Source organism: Myotis davidii, unplaced genomic scaffold (genome assembly GCF_000327345.1).
Source record: "Myotis davidii unplaced genomic scaffold, ASM32734v1 scaffold461, whole genome shotgun sequence".
NCBI classification, from domain to species: Eukaryota; Metazoa; Chordata; class Mammalia; order Chiroptera; family Vespertilionidae; genus Myotis; species Myotis davidii.
In genome coordinates, this window is record NW_006295825.1 from 1,362,313 (window position 1) to 1,380,321 (window position 18,009).

The window sequence follows — 18,009 nt, forward strand, 5'->3', positions numbered from 1 at the left end:
TTTTCTGGGGGAGGGGGGATTTATTTTCTATATTTTGAATAACTTACTTACAAATGAACGTTTAGAACCGTGCCTTTTTGTAAGTTGACCTCTGCCTATATAGAGCTTTGAAACCTTGCTTATGTTGAGAAGCAATGTCATAGCTCCTTGACAATTTTGTCTTCATTACAGCATTGTACCAAGGATTTGTTTTAATAGTCTTTATAATACGTACTGAGAATCAGAGCAGTTTTCCTTGTCCACAGGTGTTTTTTATGCAAAGTGGCCAGAGAGTAAGAAGTAGGCCCTGATCTGGAGAGGGAGAAGCTGTTAAATAAGTAAATAAAATTTTTAAAACACCTGGTGCTCATTGACAAGCACTTCTCTTATAATGTTCCATCATGGATAGGAGTAGTTTTCAGTTTCCTTTCCAATTACCTTGGGTATCTGTTTAAACCTTTTTGTTCTAGTCCATCTTTTCTATTGCATTATCATTGCTGCCCTTATAATTAGATTAAACCCACTCCCTCTGAATAAAAAAAAATGTATGTAAATAGAGCTTTTCATTTGTTATTCATTTGATATAATTTATCATTGACAGGTTACCACTATGAGTTATCCCTAACATGTTCCTAATGTCTTTTTTATATTTTTATGCTTGCTAATAATGTTCTCTGCTTTTATTGAAAGTTTAACTTTTTAACACTTTCATTAAATTTTGTGGAAAATAAAAGAGAGAAAAACTTTGTAAGCCCAATACCCTAACTAATATCCATCTTACACTTACTTTCAGTGTTTTTACATAATTATAACATGGTTTCCTAATTGTTTACATAACCAGATCTTATAAGCATATTTCAAAAACATTTTCATTGATATTTGAGAGAGAGAGGAAGGGAGAAGGAGAGAAAGAGAGAAATATCTATGTAGATCGACTGCCTCCTGCATGCCCCTTATTAGGGATTGAGCCCCACAAGCCAGGCATGTGCCCTGACCAGGAATTGAGCCAGCAACCTTTCTGTGCAGGGGATGATGCCCAACCAACTGAGTCACACCAACCAGGGCTAAGCATTCTTAATATTGCTGCAAAATCTCTTAAAAGTAAATTTTCATTTTTACCACAGTAAAACATAACATAGTTTAGAAAGTCAGTCCTATATAATAAAGGCCTAATGTGCAAATCAACTGAACGGCGGAACTACCGGTCACTATGATGCGCACTGACCACCAGGGGGCAGACGCTCAACACAGGAGCTGCCCCCAGCCCACAGGCTCCAGGCCAGCTAAGGCAGGTGCCAGCAGGAACACCCAATTGCCCTGCTGGTCACCCCGCAGAGGGAGGCAACCAGAGGAAGGTGACTGGCAAGGGGGGGGGAGGGCGGGGGGAGGTGATGGGGTAGGCCGGCAAGGGGGTGGCAGCGGAGGGCAGGGCTGGTGAGCAGGCCGTGCCAGGCCTGCCAAGGCAGGTGCCAGCAGGGGGCCCCCCAATCACCCTGCCAGTTGCCCCACAGATCGGCCCTGATCGCCAGCCAGGCCTAGGGACCCTACCCATGCACGAATTTCATGCATTGGGCCTCTAGTACTTTTATAAGGCTAGGTCCCATTCCTTTCTACCCTAGTTTCTGCTCCCCAGAGACCACCACTTTCTCTTTCAGCTATATCTTCAGTCATTTACCTTAAGATTTCCAAATAATATGGTTTTATTGCTGTTTATTAATGTCTACCACCAACACCACAATCCTCCCAGTGTAGTCATAACATTATTTTTGGCCACTTAGTATATAATCACAGCTAAGCCATATATACATTATAATTAAATTGCCTTTCATGTATGGATTTTGTTTTCCCTGAAGTTAATAATTACTATGTTCCTTCCTTTGTGTCTAATGTTAATTCATTTCTAAAGTTTTCTACAAAGTGAAAATGTTTAAATCTGTCAATTTTTCTAACATATCCATTTGATTGTTTTAAAAATTTTTGCTGGAGCATTCCATCTTTTTGTTCCAATATGAACTGATTGCTTTTTACTCTGTCATCCTGGATTTTCCTTCACCGTCATCCTGGAATTATATTGACCTCTCTCTGGAGGTGTTGCTTTCAGGCTTCAGTAGCTTCTTTCTTGGTTTACCTCTTTGTTATGGTGGAGCACATCTTCCAGCTGCTTAGTGAGAAAGAGTACATTGAAGATATTTTTTTGATACCCTGCCTATTTGTATTTTTTTAAAATTCTCACCTGATTTGAGAGAGAGAGAGAGAAATATCGATGTGAAAGATCAATCAGTTGTCTCCTGTACATGCACCCAACCACTCACCCCGACTCAGGATCAAACCTGCAATGTTTTGGTACATGGAATAACAATGCCCTATCAACTGAGCCAGACTGGCCAGGGTTATGTGTGCATTTTAAAAATTATTTCTTGAATACATCCCCACGATTCAAAATAATATAAAAACATATACATTGGGAAATCTGGGTCTTGTCCCACCTTGTTCACTCCATTCATCTCCCCTCCCCATATAGATAATTACTTTTCTTGGTATTCTTCAGTATTTCTTTATGTGCATACAAACTAGAAATCCCTATATAATAAAGCCTAATATGCTAAGTGTCTGACCGTTCATTCGACCATTTGACCAGTCGCTATGATGCTCACTGACCACCAGGGGGCAGACACTCCGACTGGAAGGTTAGTTTGCTGCTGGGGTCCAGCTGATTGGGACTGGGCAAGAGGGGCCGGACACGCCCTGGAGCCCTCCCGTGGTCCATCCCCAGCCCCAATCAGGACTGGGCAATGCGGCCCTAATCGGAACTGGGCGAGATGGGCCAGACACGCCCTGGACAAATCCATGCATTGGGCTGGTTTCGGCCTGATCCCTGCAGGCCAGGCCAAGTAACCCCACCAGTGCATGAATCCGTACACCGGGCCTCTAGTGTGTGTGTATATTATTTATATATATTTTTTCTTGTTTTTCCCTCTTTTTTTTTTTAATCCTCACCCAAAGAGTGAGGATCTTCTTTCCATTGATTTTTAGAGAGAGTGGAAAGGAGGAGGCAGAGGGACAGAGAGAGAAGAAAGAGAAATATTGATGTAAGATTGATTTTTTGCCTCCCACACCCACCCCAACCAGGGGTGGAAATCAGACCTGCAACCCACATACATGCCCTTGATAGGGAATCGAACCTATGACTCTAACCACTGAGCAATGCCTGCCAGGGCTCCTTCTTTCTTACTCAAAAATTAGTTCACTATATACAATGCTCTGCAGCTTGTTACTTCCACTTAATTATCTTGGAGATCTTTCTATAGTCATACATAGACAACTTGCTCATTCTTTTTTTTTTTTTTAATAGCTCTATAATACCAAGTTGTATACATGATTTATTTAACCATTCCCCTATAGATGAACACTTGGCTAACCATGGTGGGGTGTGTTTTTTTAATATATGCTTTTTTAAAACTCCTTCAGGTGGATATGGACAAAAGTGGTGAAATGCGACTTATAGAACTGGATGAATCTTTCAAAAGTGAACATACTGTTTTTGTAACACCACCTGAGATCCCCCATCTACCCAATGGTGAAGAACCCCCTTTACAGTACAGGTATTCAAGAGGCGAATGTTTGAGATTGAAAGAGAGAAGCAATCCATCATCTGTGATGTAGCTTTCTAAGGAATGGTATTTTCAAAAATCCAAACTTTACAGATCCCTAATTTTTAGGTGGTAAGCAAGCTTATCCCACATCCATTATTAAGTTTTGAGGTCTAAAAAGAAAAAAATTATAATTTTGCATAATATAGACTTGGGAATGGGAAGCTCTATATCTGCATAAGTGTCTGTTCTCATAAATGTTGATTACATTCAGTTAGGACTCTACCCCCACCAAAATGCAGCATTTTTATTATAAAATGTTGATTTTTGTTTCTCACTAAAGCTGGTTTCCTCACTCCCTACCCACCCCCCAAACACACACATTGGTTAATGTGTAATTTTTTTACGTCATTAATTATTCCATGATTTTTTATTTTAAGTCAAGGAGATTCAGAACTATTGGAATTGATGGTTATTAATTTAGGAAATTTGGCCAGATGCTTCTAAGTGCTTGGTTTTTAGACTTGAATGACACATAGTTCCTGTCTTCAAGTCTAGAGAAAAGTTCTAATAGAGGTAGATTTATTATACATCTATCTATCTAGATATATTTTGTACATATACATTTGTTATATAATATAGTTAGTTTCTAGAATATATTTTTACTTAAAATAGTATGTCCTTTTAGATTTTAAATTATTTATTTCTTCTCTAATAACACTCCTTACTTTATTTAAAGATTCTAAAACCATTTCTCACCTATCATTCATTAAGTCACAGTTTGTTATTTTTATTAAAAAAGGATTTTTCAGGACATCCTTATTTATAACCCAAATTATTAAATTTGAAAAAGTGGTGTAACCGATGTTTGTAAATATTCATAGTTCACTTGATTCCAGCCCTTTACATCTATTGATGATGTTATTCATATCATTTTTAAAAATACATATATTTTTATTGACTTCAGAGAGGAAGGAAGAGGGAGAGAGAGTCAGAAACATCAATGATGAAAGAGAATTGATTGGCTGCCTCCTGCATGCCCCCTACTGGGAATCGAGCCTGAAACCCAGCATGTGCCTGACCTAGAATCGAACTGTGACCTCTGGGTTCATAGGTTGACATTTTCAACGACTGAGCCACACTAGCCAGGCTCACTTTTTTTTTATCCTCACCTGAGGACATTTTTTATTGATTTTTAGAGAGAGGGAGAGAGAGAAACATCAATGTGAGAAACATCAATCAGTTGCATCCCAAACATGCCCTGTTCAGTGGCAGGGAGTGAACCCAAAACCCAAGTATGTGCCCTTGACCTGAAATCGAATCCAAAATCCTTTTGTGCGAGAAGGCTGACACTCTAACCAGCCAGGGCTGTACATGATATTTCTAAGACTCCTTTTGTTATGTTTACTAATATACTTTTAGTGTTTTGGGGGGGTTTGGTTTTAACTTTTTAATTAAAATTTTACTTTAAGATTTAGTCCTTTAATAAGAAAATTACTTAGCTTAAAAAGTTCCCATTTTTTAAAGAATCTAAGTCATTTTTCCCCTTGAGACTACCCAGTATAATTTTGGTGTAGTCATCCCCATTATTTGAAACAATTTAAGTTTCTTTAATGAGCACAGTCTGTTCTCTTAATAAGAGATGATCATATACTTACATTTTCTATATAAAATGATAAGGCAGTAAGTTTCCACAGGATACACAGAATGGTCTTATCATATCATGTACATACAAAGAATTTTTAAGGGTCAGGATTTTATTGCTATTTAACATTCAGTCCTTACCAATATTTTATTATTCAACTGAACTTGCCTATATATAATTGATATAATTTGCCATCTTTTATTATTGTTTTCTTTGTCATTAATTAAAACTATTTTATGCCTTTAAGAATATTATAAAGTAGGTTAAGTTTGCTGTTCAGGGGCTCCTTCTGTTCTTTTCAGTATGTCTTTTTCTTAGCTGCTGCTATCTTTTAAATGCCCAAACACGTTCCTCTAGCACCCAAATTAAACCCACCTCCTCATAGAGCTACCTAGTCTAATCTTTTCTTCCTCTTCTCCAACATCTTCAATTTTCTTTCACGTAAATGAGGCCCTGAATTTGCTAGCTAACCTGATAAACCAATTCATGACAATATGAGAGCTTGTCCTGGTGTGCTACTATGTTGTTTACATCTTTTTTTTTTTTTTAATATGGAACACTTCATGAATTTGCATGTAATCCTTGCTCAGGGGCCATGCTAATCTTCTCTGTATTGTTCCAGTTTTAGTATAAGTACTGCTGAAGCAAGCACTGTTATTTACATCTTTTTAAGCAGGAGGTTCTGCAGTAATTAGTTAATTCAAAGCAGTGATATTAATGACTGTCCTGTTTGAAAGAGTATTTATTGATTTGGTGGGCCCTTTACCAACTGTCATATTATCTGATAAGTTTGCTATATATTTACATGAATACTACCAAAGTACTTGAGTTTCTTTGTAGTTTAATGTCAATTCAGCAAAATTTTTTCCTCCAAAATAAATATTTGAGTTTATGTTTGGCTATTACATTTCTAAATATTATAATAAGAAAAGCAACATTAGCATGAATATTTGTTGAGTATATATTCTAGTCTGATGGAGAAACATAGGATAAATTGTTGGTCGTACATTTTTTTAGCATGTAACCAGTATGATATAATCTATGTGTGCTTGAAGTTTTCTTTGTCTTTTCAAAAACAGCTATAATGGATTTCCAGTTCTTAGGAACAGTTTATTTGAGAGACCTGATGGATTTCTACAAACACAAAAGAGCAGATTGCCTTCAAAATCAAGTAGTCCTAGTAGTCCTTCTCCTATGTTCAGAAGAACAAAACAGGTGCTTTGAAAATTTTGCATTTTTCATGTAATCAAATATTAGAACAAAAGTAAATATGACACTTATCCTCCCTTAATATACTCTACCACCTCATATGTAACTGTGACTAGATTAAGCTCCCTGAAGCATTCTGAAGATAATTTAGAGTAAGTGGACTTCAAAAAATTAACTAGTTCTAGAACTCTATACTAGAGGCCCAATGCACGAAATTCGTGCAAGAGTAGGCCTTCGCAGCCGGGGTGGCTGCCTTGATCCCTCCCTCACAGCCAGGGCGACTGCCTCCATCCCGTGGCTGTAGCCCCAGCTTCATCTGGAAGGTCATCCAGAAGGACGGCCGCATGGCCGTTCAGTCGATTTGCATATTACTCTTTTATTATTACAGATATGATATAATACAAATTCAAGCAGAGGCTTGAATATATATTAATTACAAGCAGATTTTATTAGGGAAACATTATAAAAGCAAGTGACTTGTACCTGTTCAACACGCAGTTAAATAAGGATGCCATGTGTGTAAATTTATTAATGAGATCTTTGCATTTTTCCCTAGGAAATTAAATCAGCCCATAAAATTGCCAAGCGGTACTCTTCCATTCCTCAGATGTGGTCTAGGTGTCTGCTGCGTCACTGTTACGGACTATGGTTTATTTGTCTCCCAGCTTATGTGAAAGTATGTCATTCAAAAGTCAGGGCACTGAAAACAGCATATGATGTGCTTAAAAAAATGCAGTCAAAGAAGATGGATCCACCTGATGAGGTAACAATTATCTTTAAAATGCCTTATTTCTATATTTATGTACATAGGTGTTTTGTTTCTGTACACTTTTGAATTTACTGTGTTTCAGGTATGCTACCGCATTCTTATGCAGCTCTGTGGACAATATGATCAGCCAGTGCTTGCAGTTCGAGTGCTTTTCGAAATGCGGAAAGCTGGTATTGACCCCAATGCCATTACTTATGGTTATTATAATAAGGTAATTACTTTTATTTCATGGAGAAAGAGTTTAACTTTTGTGATTATACAATCTTAATTTAATGGCAGAAGTTGTTGATGTAGGCTTTATTTGACATTTATTTTAGAGTATTTAAAATATATTTTGTAAATCAAGTAAAATTTTTGTGCTATTTTGTGTTATACAGTCTACTTAGATATTCTTTAGTTTGAATCTAAAGCCAATGTGTTCATTTATAAAAATTATTATACTAATTATTTTATTTTTTTTAACAAATAGGCTGTTTTAGAAAGTACCTGGCCTTCACGAAGTCATAATGGCTATTATCTTTGGACAAAATTAAGAAACGTTGTTTTAGGAGTAGCACAGTTCAAAAGAACTTTAAAGAAACATGCACGCTTATCACAAACAGCTCTCTCAGGTAATTAAAGATTTTTAAGTATATATGTGTTTAATTTTTTTCTTTAAAATTAATTGACTAGTTATACTTTACATTTTTTAGAAATTTTAAATACTTTCAAGTTATTGAATGTTTTCTAGTTTTTATTGCTATTAAGCAAATTCTGATTGGAGTATTCTTCACATTTAAAAGCACAAAATTTTACTTTTTTTCTTGTAACTTATATTATCAGCTGTTGGTGGTCTCGTTTAGTATTCGTTAATGATTCACAATAGGGTTCTTTGTTACAGTTGGATTTGCTAATTATGTGGCACTTTTTGTATTCAGTATTAGTAGATATTAGCTTGAGCAACAAACTGATGTGTGTTTTGGTATCTCCCTGAGTAGTAAAATGCTGTCAAATTGTGTTCTTAAGCAGATGGCAGTGACCTGGATGCTGTTAGTCATGGCAGCATGGATAGTGGTCATGGGACACACACTGTGGAGCAGGCACCTTTTAATACGGGTTTAATCAAAGTATATGCTACTGATGATAGATCTAGTACAGGTTTGTTTGTGCTTATGTATACATATATTAAAGTACATTTTAAAAATTAGATTTGCTCTCTGGTCTTTTCAGGATTTTAATTTTCTATGATGTGTTTAACTCATTTTTTAATTTTATATATTAGGTATTTTATGTTGCATTTAATAACTATATGCAATTTTATTCATTCTTTATTTGACTGGAAATAAAAGTTTAAAAATTTATTCAAATATTTAGTCCATAATAAGCCATTTAACTTTGAATAGCACACATATCTCTTCATATCAATTTTATAGGATAAGTTCTTTGTAATTATGAAACTTTAATTAGAGTTTTTTAAAAAAAAAACTTATATCTCTGATCTGTGTTAATAGTACCATATCAACATCAATTTACTGTTTCATATGAGATATTATTATTGGGAAAGCTGAGTAAAGGGTACACAGGAACTTTCTCAGTACTGTATTATTTTACAACTAGAGGCCCAGTGCACGAAACTCGTGCATGGAGGGGTATTGTCCCTCAGCCCAGCCTGCACCCTCTCCAATCTGGGACCCCTCAGGGGATGTCCGACTGCAGGGGATGTCCATAGGGATCGGGCCTAAACCTGCAGTCAGACATCCCTTTCACAATCTGGGACTGCTGGCTCCTAATCACTCGCCTGCCTGATTGCCCCTAACCACGCTGCCTGCCAGACTGATAGCCCCCTAACCTTTCCCCTGCTGGCCTGATTGACGCCTAACTGCTAGCCTGCCGGCATGATCGTCCCCAACTGCCCTCCCCTGCAGGGCTGGGGGGACTGGGGGACTCCAGCTAGATGAGGCGGGGCTGAGGAGACTGGGTGCCGCCATCTTGTGGCTGTAGATGCAGCCATCTTGTGAGGGTGTAGCAGTCAATTATCATATTCCCTCCTTATTGGCTGTGGGCGTCACCATCTTGTGAGGGTGCGATGGTCGATTAGCATATTTCCTCTTTATTAGGTAGGATTCCTTGTGAGTCTTAAACTATTCTGTATAATAAAAGGCTAATATGCAAATCGACCAAACGGTGAACGACTGGTCACTATGACATGCACTGACCACCAGGGGCAGATGCTCAATGCAGGAGCTGCCCCTTGGTGGTCAGTGCACTCCCACAGGGGGAGTGCCAGAGCCTAGTGCAGCAACAGAGACAGGAGCCTCTCCTGACTCTATGGCAGCGCTAAGGATGTCTGAATGCTGGCTTGCTTAGGCCCACTCCCCCATGAGGAGCAGGCCTGAGCTGTCTGTCAGACAACCCCTGGGGGCTCCCGGACTGCAAGAGCATGCAGGCCAGGCTGAGTGACCACCTCCTCAGCCCAGTGTAGGAATTTTGTGTACTGAGCCTCTAGTATTAAAATAAAAAGTTACAAATAAATAATTTCAGTATATATAAAATTTGTAGCATTCTAGCACTGAAGGTGGCATTAATTTCATTAAAATAGATTTGTACATAGCCTTCTCTAATATTAAAACTGACATTTTAAAAATAAATTACTTGAATAATTCTGTCCTTTTTATTATTACATTAAAAATGTACATATGCTTTTTAAATATGAGCTACCTCTTAATAGACAGAAATTTTAAATTTAAAACTCCAACCATTAATAAAATACAAAGGCTTCTATAAAGGCATAAAATACAAAGTTTTACTATCTCTGCAAACAGTAACATTTTGGCTGGTCTCCTTTTATGCCTGCCTTTAAGAATATAAATATAAGCTAATTGTGTTGAAATGTAATTTTCATAGTTGTTTTTTATGGGGCTGGTTTTATTAATTATGCAATGTGAATATAGTAATTAGCCATTGCAGTCATCCTCGGACATTATCTCTTAAAAATGAAGAAGTCTATTTTTTGTTTTTAACTATGGCCTTTAAAAAAAAAAAGACTATCTTAAAACAGTACAGGACCTAATAAGAGCATGATTTCAAGATTATCTTCACATTTTTAACATTTCTTTGGGAATAGAGCTGAAAAATTGATTACTAAAAGTACAAACTCAAAAGTATAACAATTGTATTAAATACCTAGTGATACGTAATAAAGTTTCCTTAGATAGTTCTTTACAAGTATTTAAACTATTCCATGTATAGTTTTTCATATAATCATAACAACTGTGTGTATTATAACTCTTGAAATTAGAGATTCAAACCAAAAAGGTTATATGGCTTACTTAAAATTATGTCTGCTAGGATAGAGAACTAGGTTTCAAAACCTTATGTCTTGATGTTAATCTAGTGAAAATAATTTGCTGAAAAGTAAACAGTCTCTAACAGTATAATATATTAGAAGTTTTTTTGTATCAATGCAACTTTTGCATTTCTTAAAAATAACTATAACATGTTCTTTTTCTCATTCCCATGTATGTGTACTTAAGTGCAATTTGGTATTCAATTGAATTTTCAGAAAAAGTAATTACCTATTTATAAACTTACATAAACCCCCCCTCCCTTTTTTTTTTTTTTTTGGTAAAATTATTTAGACATTCAGCTTCCTGTGTGTGAAGGTTCTGTTATGAATTCCCTGCAGATTTTTCTTCATTGCTTAGTTGGATCTCAGACTTTTACTAGAAAGGTCATGGACTTGTATAAAGAATGTCCAGTTTGTCTTTGTTTTTTTGAACCCAGACAGTAGTGTGCATGTATATGCTTTTGACTACAGCCTGGAGTCAAAAATAAATTATTTTGAGGTTATCCCTTTCTTACTTTAATAGAGATGGGGGATGGAATCTAACAAAATAATGCTTCCAATTGAAAGTTATCCAGAAAAATTCCTATAAGTAAATCAGAATAGTAATGCATTGCTCCTAATTCCATTTCTCAGTAAAGAAGTTTATGATAAACACCATACGGATTTTTTTTTTCCCTAGGTGGCCAGTCTGATCTTGGATATAATTCATTATCCAAAGATGAAGTTAGAAGAGGAGATACATCTACTGAAGACATTCAAGAAGAAAAAGATAAGAAAGGGAGTGATTCTAGTTCCTGTAGGTATTAAGTTGATATTGTATAAAATTGTGGGCTTATATTAATGATAAATACAACTGGCTTTTGGTATAAAAGTACTAATTTTATTTTCATTTTTCACTTTCCTATTATAACTCTTCTTTCCTCCCATTACAAGCTCTCTCTACCACTTAATATTCCAACATACAAATCTTCATGTGTGAAGTGTATAGTTTTAGTGGCACAACCACTCTCAAATTACTAGTAAATACTATTCTTCTTGTAATAGAAATCTATTTCTTCAGGCAGTGAATCTTTTTTTTTTAGTCCTCACCTGAGGGTATGTTTTTATTGATTTTAGAAAAAAAGGAGGAAGAGAGAGAGAAACTTTGATGTGAGAGAGAAACATCAATCAGTTGCCTCCTGTATGCATCCCAACTGGGAATCAAACCCGAAACCTAGGTATGTGCCCTGACCAGGTTTGAAACCTGAAACCTTTTGGTCTACGATGCTCCCACCAACTGAGCCACATGGCCAGGGCCAAACAGTGGCTCTTTCCTGAGGTTTAACAATATTTTTATAGAATGCTTTTATTAGTCGTCTGTTGCTTATATTCTCACCCTTGCCTCTTCCCATTGAAAACAGTGTTTACAACCAAAGAAGTGATATAAAATGTATGCATGGACCTCATTCATAACCAGTACATAGTAATTTGATATATACCTTGAGACCTCAGATCAATGTAATTACTTGTGATTGACAAATTCATACAGAGATGTTCGATAATTTCTTATTACCTATTTGGAGGAGAAATATTTAGAACTAAAAGCTACTTCTTTTTATGCCTTATATGTTGCATATAGTTTTCATCTTACCAATTTCATTTGAATCTTTACAGTATCAGAGAGTGAGAGTGCAAAAGGAAGTGCTGATTGTCTTCCTAAGCTCAATTATCAAAGTTCTTCCAGTATAGTTCGCCTCAGTGGTACAAATAACAACAGTGCTGATAATATATCGGCAGAAGGCACAGGTAAGTTGAATAGTATACCTCTGTTATGTGCTGTATATCTTGTATCTGTATTTCTAGTAAATATTTATTTTTTTAAGTGTTCATTCTCCAGGATTATTTTTTATATATTTGTGCATCTCACATAGTATAGTTTAGTAGCTTGAATTCTGTATTTTATAGTATACTTTATTCAAGTTTTTATGATAAGAAAGTATAGGGACAAACTTACAAGCTACATACTATCTTTTGAGTTTGGACTGTTGGGACTTTTGGGAAGGGGGAAGTGGGAGCAATTGAGATGATCAGTCTGAGGATACAGTTTACCTCGCCAGTTTTTAAATTAAGCTTATAGGCTTAATGAAGACATTGTTCCTGGTTTTTCAGGGGCAAAAGGATAGTCCTTCAGATTGTTTAGATAACAATACATAATATTTTTTCTTTTTAAAGTGCTTTTTATATATTATTTTATATTTATTAATATAGTAATGCTTGCTCGGCCAGTGTGACTCAGTGGTTGAGCGTCAACCTATGAACCAGGGGATCTCTGTTAGATTCCCAGCCAGGGCACAGGCCCAGGTTGTGGGCTTGATCCCCAGTAGGGGCCATGCAGGGGCAGCTGATCGATGATTCTCACTCATCATTGATGTTTCTATTTTTCTCCCCCTTTCCCTTCTCTTTTTAATCAATAAAAACATATAAAATAATAATAATTTTTTGTGGATAAAACTATCACAGCTGCCTTTAATTGGTTTGATTTTTCATTTTTATAGGCAGAAGACTCAAATCTTTAAGGTCATCTAATACAACCATAATTGTAGTAACTGTTGTTATTTAATCAATTTAGTGGAATTAACATGAATATTATTATTAACAACTAGAGGCCCAGTGCACGAAATTTGTGCACTGGAGGGGGGGGGATCTCTCAGCCCAGCCTGCTCCCTCTAGCAGTCTGGGAACCCTCTGGGGTCCTTAGCACTGCCGCGGAGGCGGGAGAGGCTCCCACCACCACCCCTGAGCTTGGCAGCCATGAGCCTGGCTTCTGGCTGAGTGGTACTCCCCCTGTGGGAGCACACTGACCACCAGGGGTCAGTTCCTGCGTTGAGTGTCTGCCCCCTGGTGGTCAGTGCACGTCATAGTGACTGGTTGTTCCACTGTTCTGTCGATTTGCATTTTAGCCTTTAATTATATAGGATAATGTTATTAAGTATACCATGAGTAAATATTAATTTTAATTTATAAGTGTTAAAAAGCAGTGCAGTCTAACATCTAGGAGTATACCTTTTATAGTTCGTCAAATCTGGGTTTTAATCCCAGTTCTGTCATTTAAGGACTGGATAACTTTGGGCTATATAATTAATCTCTCTTAAGCTATAAGGATGTTGGAATAATTATGGGTAGACAATGTAAGTAAAGTACCTAGTATAGTATCAGTCAAATAGCAGACACTTGATGAGTGCTTACTATTATCATTTTCATTATTAGTATTTAAATATTTAAGACAACTTAAAATAGCACATTATATTTTTTATGGCTAAAACTTTTCTTGTTTTTCAGAAAGCACATCTGAGCCACTCTTAATATCATCGTTTGAGGATAGAAATGAAGCAGGAAACATTCAAAGTAGATGCTTCAGGAAAAGAGATAAAAATGGCAGTGAACCTAATTTGCAGCAGCACATGTCCTGGGGAAATAGAAACCGCAATCATAGTGGAGGAGTGATGATGGGACTTATGCTCAATAGAATTAACCAGGAAGCAAACCCTGGAGATATGGTTGAAAAATTAGGAGCTGATGCAAAAATTCTTTCACATGTTATCTCAAAAAGCAAAAGACCAAATAGTCTTGATATTGGAAGTCCATCTTTACGATCAAAAAGAGATAGTCTAGAAAAGGAATCTAGTGATGATGACACACCTTTTGATGGTTCTAATTGTTTGGCAGATAAAGTGGATTCTCCGGTAATTTTTGACTTAGAAGATTTAGACAGTGAAACCTATGGGTCAAAAATGGGATATGTTGCCACACAAAATCCCAAAAGGATTCAACGTATGAATAGCAGCTTTTCAGTAAAACCTTTTGAAAAAACTGATGTTGCAACAGGATTTGATCCCCTCTCTCTTTTGGTTGCTGAGACTGAGCAGCAGCAAAAAGAAGAGGAGGAAGAAGATGAAGATGAAACCAAAAGCGTTTCAACACCATCTGCTAGGCGTGATTTAGCTGAAGAAATAGTGATGTATATGAATAACATGACCAGTCCTCTGACAAGTCGGACACCAAGCATTGATTTACAACGGGCATATGATGATAAATTAACTGATAAGAAAAGTCCAACATTGGTCAAGGCGTGTAGAAGATCTAGCCTGCCTCCTAATTCTCCTAGGCCAATGAGACTTACCAAATCTAAAAGTTATACAAAAAATGAAGACAGACCAAGGGATAGACTCTGGTCTTCTCCTGCCTTCTCACCTTCTTGCCCATTTAGGGAAGAAACTCGAGATGCATTTACCCATTCATCGCCTTCATTTAATTTAGATACACTACTAGTACCTAAACTGGATGTTCTAAGGAACAGTATGTTCACTGCTGGAAAAGGCGTTGCAGAGAAAGCAAGCAAATGGTATTCAAGGTTCACCATGTATACCGCATCATCTAAGGTACGTGTTAGTATTTCCTACTTTTCCTTTTATCCTTCACCACCAAAATTCCCTTACTTGTAGAGATGTCTGGGGTTGTTTTTTATATTCTCCTTAAACACAGTTTTTAAAAAGGATTCTTCAGATGTCTGAGGTTTGTAAGTATCAGAGTTAAAACTTGAAAAGAATTGACTAAGGTTATGTTTATAGTTAGATTTTGGAAGGAAGTGGTTTGTTGCTAGAGTAAAAGTTATGAAAATGCTCACTTCATTATTTCCTTCAAAATGAACATTTTTTTTCAGACGGTGTCCAGCATGCCTTCAAAACTTACCAGCCAGGCATAGGGCTTTCCTGGTTAGGGTGGAGTAGCTTGTGAGCTGTCTACATACCTCCTAAGATGAAAGATAGAAAGTAGCTGTTCAAAGTCATCAGAGAACTGCGGAAGCAATTAGACAGTAGAGGGACAAGATTTTAGGGAGAGGAGACTTGCAGAGGTGAGCTGAAGTTCTATAGCTACTTTTTCCCTGAGGTCATTTGCTTGTTTTGAGCACAGAGCAAGAGTTTGCAAATCCAAGCTTTGCCATATCAGAGGGCTATGGAGAGGTGAAGGGGGCAGCAGAGCTTTGGAGATCTTATGTAGAGCTGGAGAAATAAAATTGGAGACTTGAGGGTCTTCGAATACACAATTTTTTTCCTTCAAGACATTTTCCAAATGCTGAAAAGACAGGAGACTAAAAAAAGGTAAGCAGAAAGCCTCTGACAGATAAGAAGTTTTATGGTACTGGGAATATAATAGCTAGAGTTCATGAGCTCCTGGGCAAGCGGGTGGAGGTGCTGGTTAATACACTAAGCCCTTAGTTGGAAGTCCTGTAGAGCTATACCTTAGGAGCATTGGCAAACTGGAGGTAGCCTGGGCCTGACCAAAACTGAAACCCAGGCTTGACTCAGTTCAGTCTGTGGTTAAATTAAAATAATCAGCCTTTATCAAAAAGAGGAAAAAGTGTACCCTTTCTAGAGAAATAGAACAACATCTGGAGTCCATACAATTTTTTATATTCTGTCATTCAATTAAAAATAGCTATGCCAAGAGACAAGACCATAACTAAAAAACAAAAGAAAAACAGATATTGGAAATAGATCTTTAGGAGATCCAAATACTTGAATAGCAAGAGACTTTGAAATAATTATGTTCAAAAAAATACATAAGATTGGTTTAAAAAATAGCTCCTACTTTAGAAAATTTCACCAGATAATTATTTGTTTAAAAGAATCAAATATAGCCGAAACCAGTTTGGCTCAGTGGATAGAGCGTCGGCCTGCGGAATGAAGGGTCCCAGGTTCGATTCTGGTCAGGGGCATGTACCTGGGTTGCGGGCACATCCCCAGTGGGGAGTGTGCAGGAGGCAGCTGGTCGATGTTTCTCTCTCATCGATGTTTCTAACTCTCTATCTCTCTCCTTTCCTCTCTGTAAAAACTCAATAAAAATATATTTAGAAAAAATAAATAAATAAAAGAATCAAATATAGCCCAGCCAGTGTTGCTCAGTGGTTGAGCATCAACTCATGGCCCAGTAGGATTTAAAAAACAACAACAATGAGATGTAGCCAAAAAGCCCATAAAAATGTTCAAATAATTTTATAAATAACAACTCAGTAACATACACTTGACTAGAAAAAAAATTGTATTATCTGGGCAGTAGAATTATAAATATTAATTTTTTTCTGTCTACAAAAATTTGTATCTAGTAGATTTTCTTACGGATTATGGTATAAACAGAAAAAAATTATCGTTGGTGTTCTCAAAAGTGAAAACTAGAAATATATGTCTTTATAGCCTGGATTATTGTGAAAAAAGAATAAAATGTAAACATAAATTTTAAAGAATAAAATGTATTTCTAAGGTATCATCCTGGGCTGAGATTCACGGAGAGGAAATTAACAATAAATAGAGATTTATAAAGTTAGCAAGGTTTTCTTACTAACAGATACTTTGATCTAATTTTAAAATGCTGTCTTAAAAATTGATCTATAGCACATGTTGGTCCAAAGTAGTTTGCACAAAGTTGTTTTCAGAGGTGTTTTTCTTTACCTCAGAGAATCTAGTTATCAACTACTATTGCAAACTACTAAAAAATTATGTTTTTTTGTTTTGGTTTTTATTTGGTAATGTTGATTAACTGATCATCTGAGTAATTAAGTACTTCCTCCGCCTTAGAAGTGACTTTTTAAATGATACTCTAAATATGAAGGAAAGTAAGCTTATAATTATGTCCTTAGGATCAAAGTTCTGATCGTACCAGTCTTTCTTCAGTGGGAGCCCAGGATTCTGAATCTACCTCTTTAACGGATGAAGATGCTGGCCCTGAGTTGGAAGGAGCCACTTCCTCCCAAGAGTGCAGTACTACCACAAGGACTAAGGGCATTGATTTCAGCAGAACAAGCCTAGGAAGTTCTGCCTCCCTAGAAGGTTTGTTCAGACAGTAAATAGGCCCATGTGTGCATGTGTGTGTATTCTTATTACCTCCTTGTCTTGTTATTCAAAAGGTAACCTACTAGAAATACCTTGCCATTCCCCCCCCCCTTTTTTTACTTAACGATAGATCATTATATATCATCACATAACATTGTCCCTCATTCATTTTTATGGTTGCATAGGTCATCATGTGTCAGTGTATCATACTTTATTTTAACCACTTCTCTGTTGATGGATATTAAGTTTCTAGCCTTTGACTATTATAAATAACTAGAGGCCCGGTGTACAAAAATTTGTGCACTCGGGGGGGTCCTTCAGTCCAGCCCGTGCCCTCACGCAGTCTGGGACCCCTCGAGGGATGTCCGCCTGCTGGCTTAGGCCCACTCCCTGGGGGATCGGGTCTATCCTGGCAGTCAGACATCCCTCTTGCAGCCCAGGAGCCCTTGGGGGATGTCCCCTTGCCAGCAGGGACCAGGCCTAAGCTGCAGTCGGATATCCTTAGCGCTGCTGAGGAGGCGGGAGAAGCTCCCACCACCACCACTGTACTGGCAGCCGTCAGCCTGGCTTATGGCTGAGCAGAGCTCCCCCTATGGGAACACACTGACCACCAGGGGGCCGCTTCT

General features: G+C 37.1%; 1 protein-coding gene across 18 annotated transcripts in view; it reads left to right on the forward strand.

The window, feature by feature from the left end:
• The window catches only part of DENND4A (DENN/MADD domain containing 4A), an 80,370-nt gene that overhangs the window by 47,574 nt on the left and 14,787 nt on the right, over positions 1 to 18,009 (forward strand). For 12 of the 18 annotated variants that reach the window (XM_015568486.1, XM_015568487.1, XM_015568488.1 and 9 more), the window contains 10 exons: positions 3,448 to 3,581; positions 6,294 to 6,429; positions 6,980 to 7,186; positions 7,275 to 7,403; positions 7,662 to 7,803; positions 8,198 to 8,329; positions 11,197 to 11,313; positions 12,171 to 12,302; positions 13,836 to 14,935; positions 17,191 to 17,380. In XM_015568486.1, coding sequence (XP_015423972.1) covers positions 3,448 to 3,581; positions 6,294 to 6,429; positions 6,980 to 7,186; positions 7,275 to 7,403; positions 7,662 to 7,803; positions 8,198 to 8,329; positions 11,197 to 11,313; positions 12,171 to 12,302; positions 13,836 to 14,935; positions 17,191 to 17,380 — 2,419 coding nt within the window. The remainder of the gene's footprint in view (positions 1 to 3,447; positions 3,582 to 6,293; positions 6,430 to 6,979; positions 7,187 to 7,274; positions 7,404 to 7,661; positions 7,804 to 8,197; positions 8,330 to 11,196; positions 11,314 to 12,170; positions 12,303 to 13,835; positions 14,936 to 17,190; positions 17,381 to 18,009) is intronic. The other 6 variants (XM_015568497.1, XM_015568496.1, XM_015568498.1 and 3 more) reach the window with 2 other exon arrangements.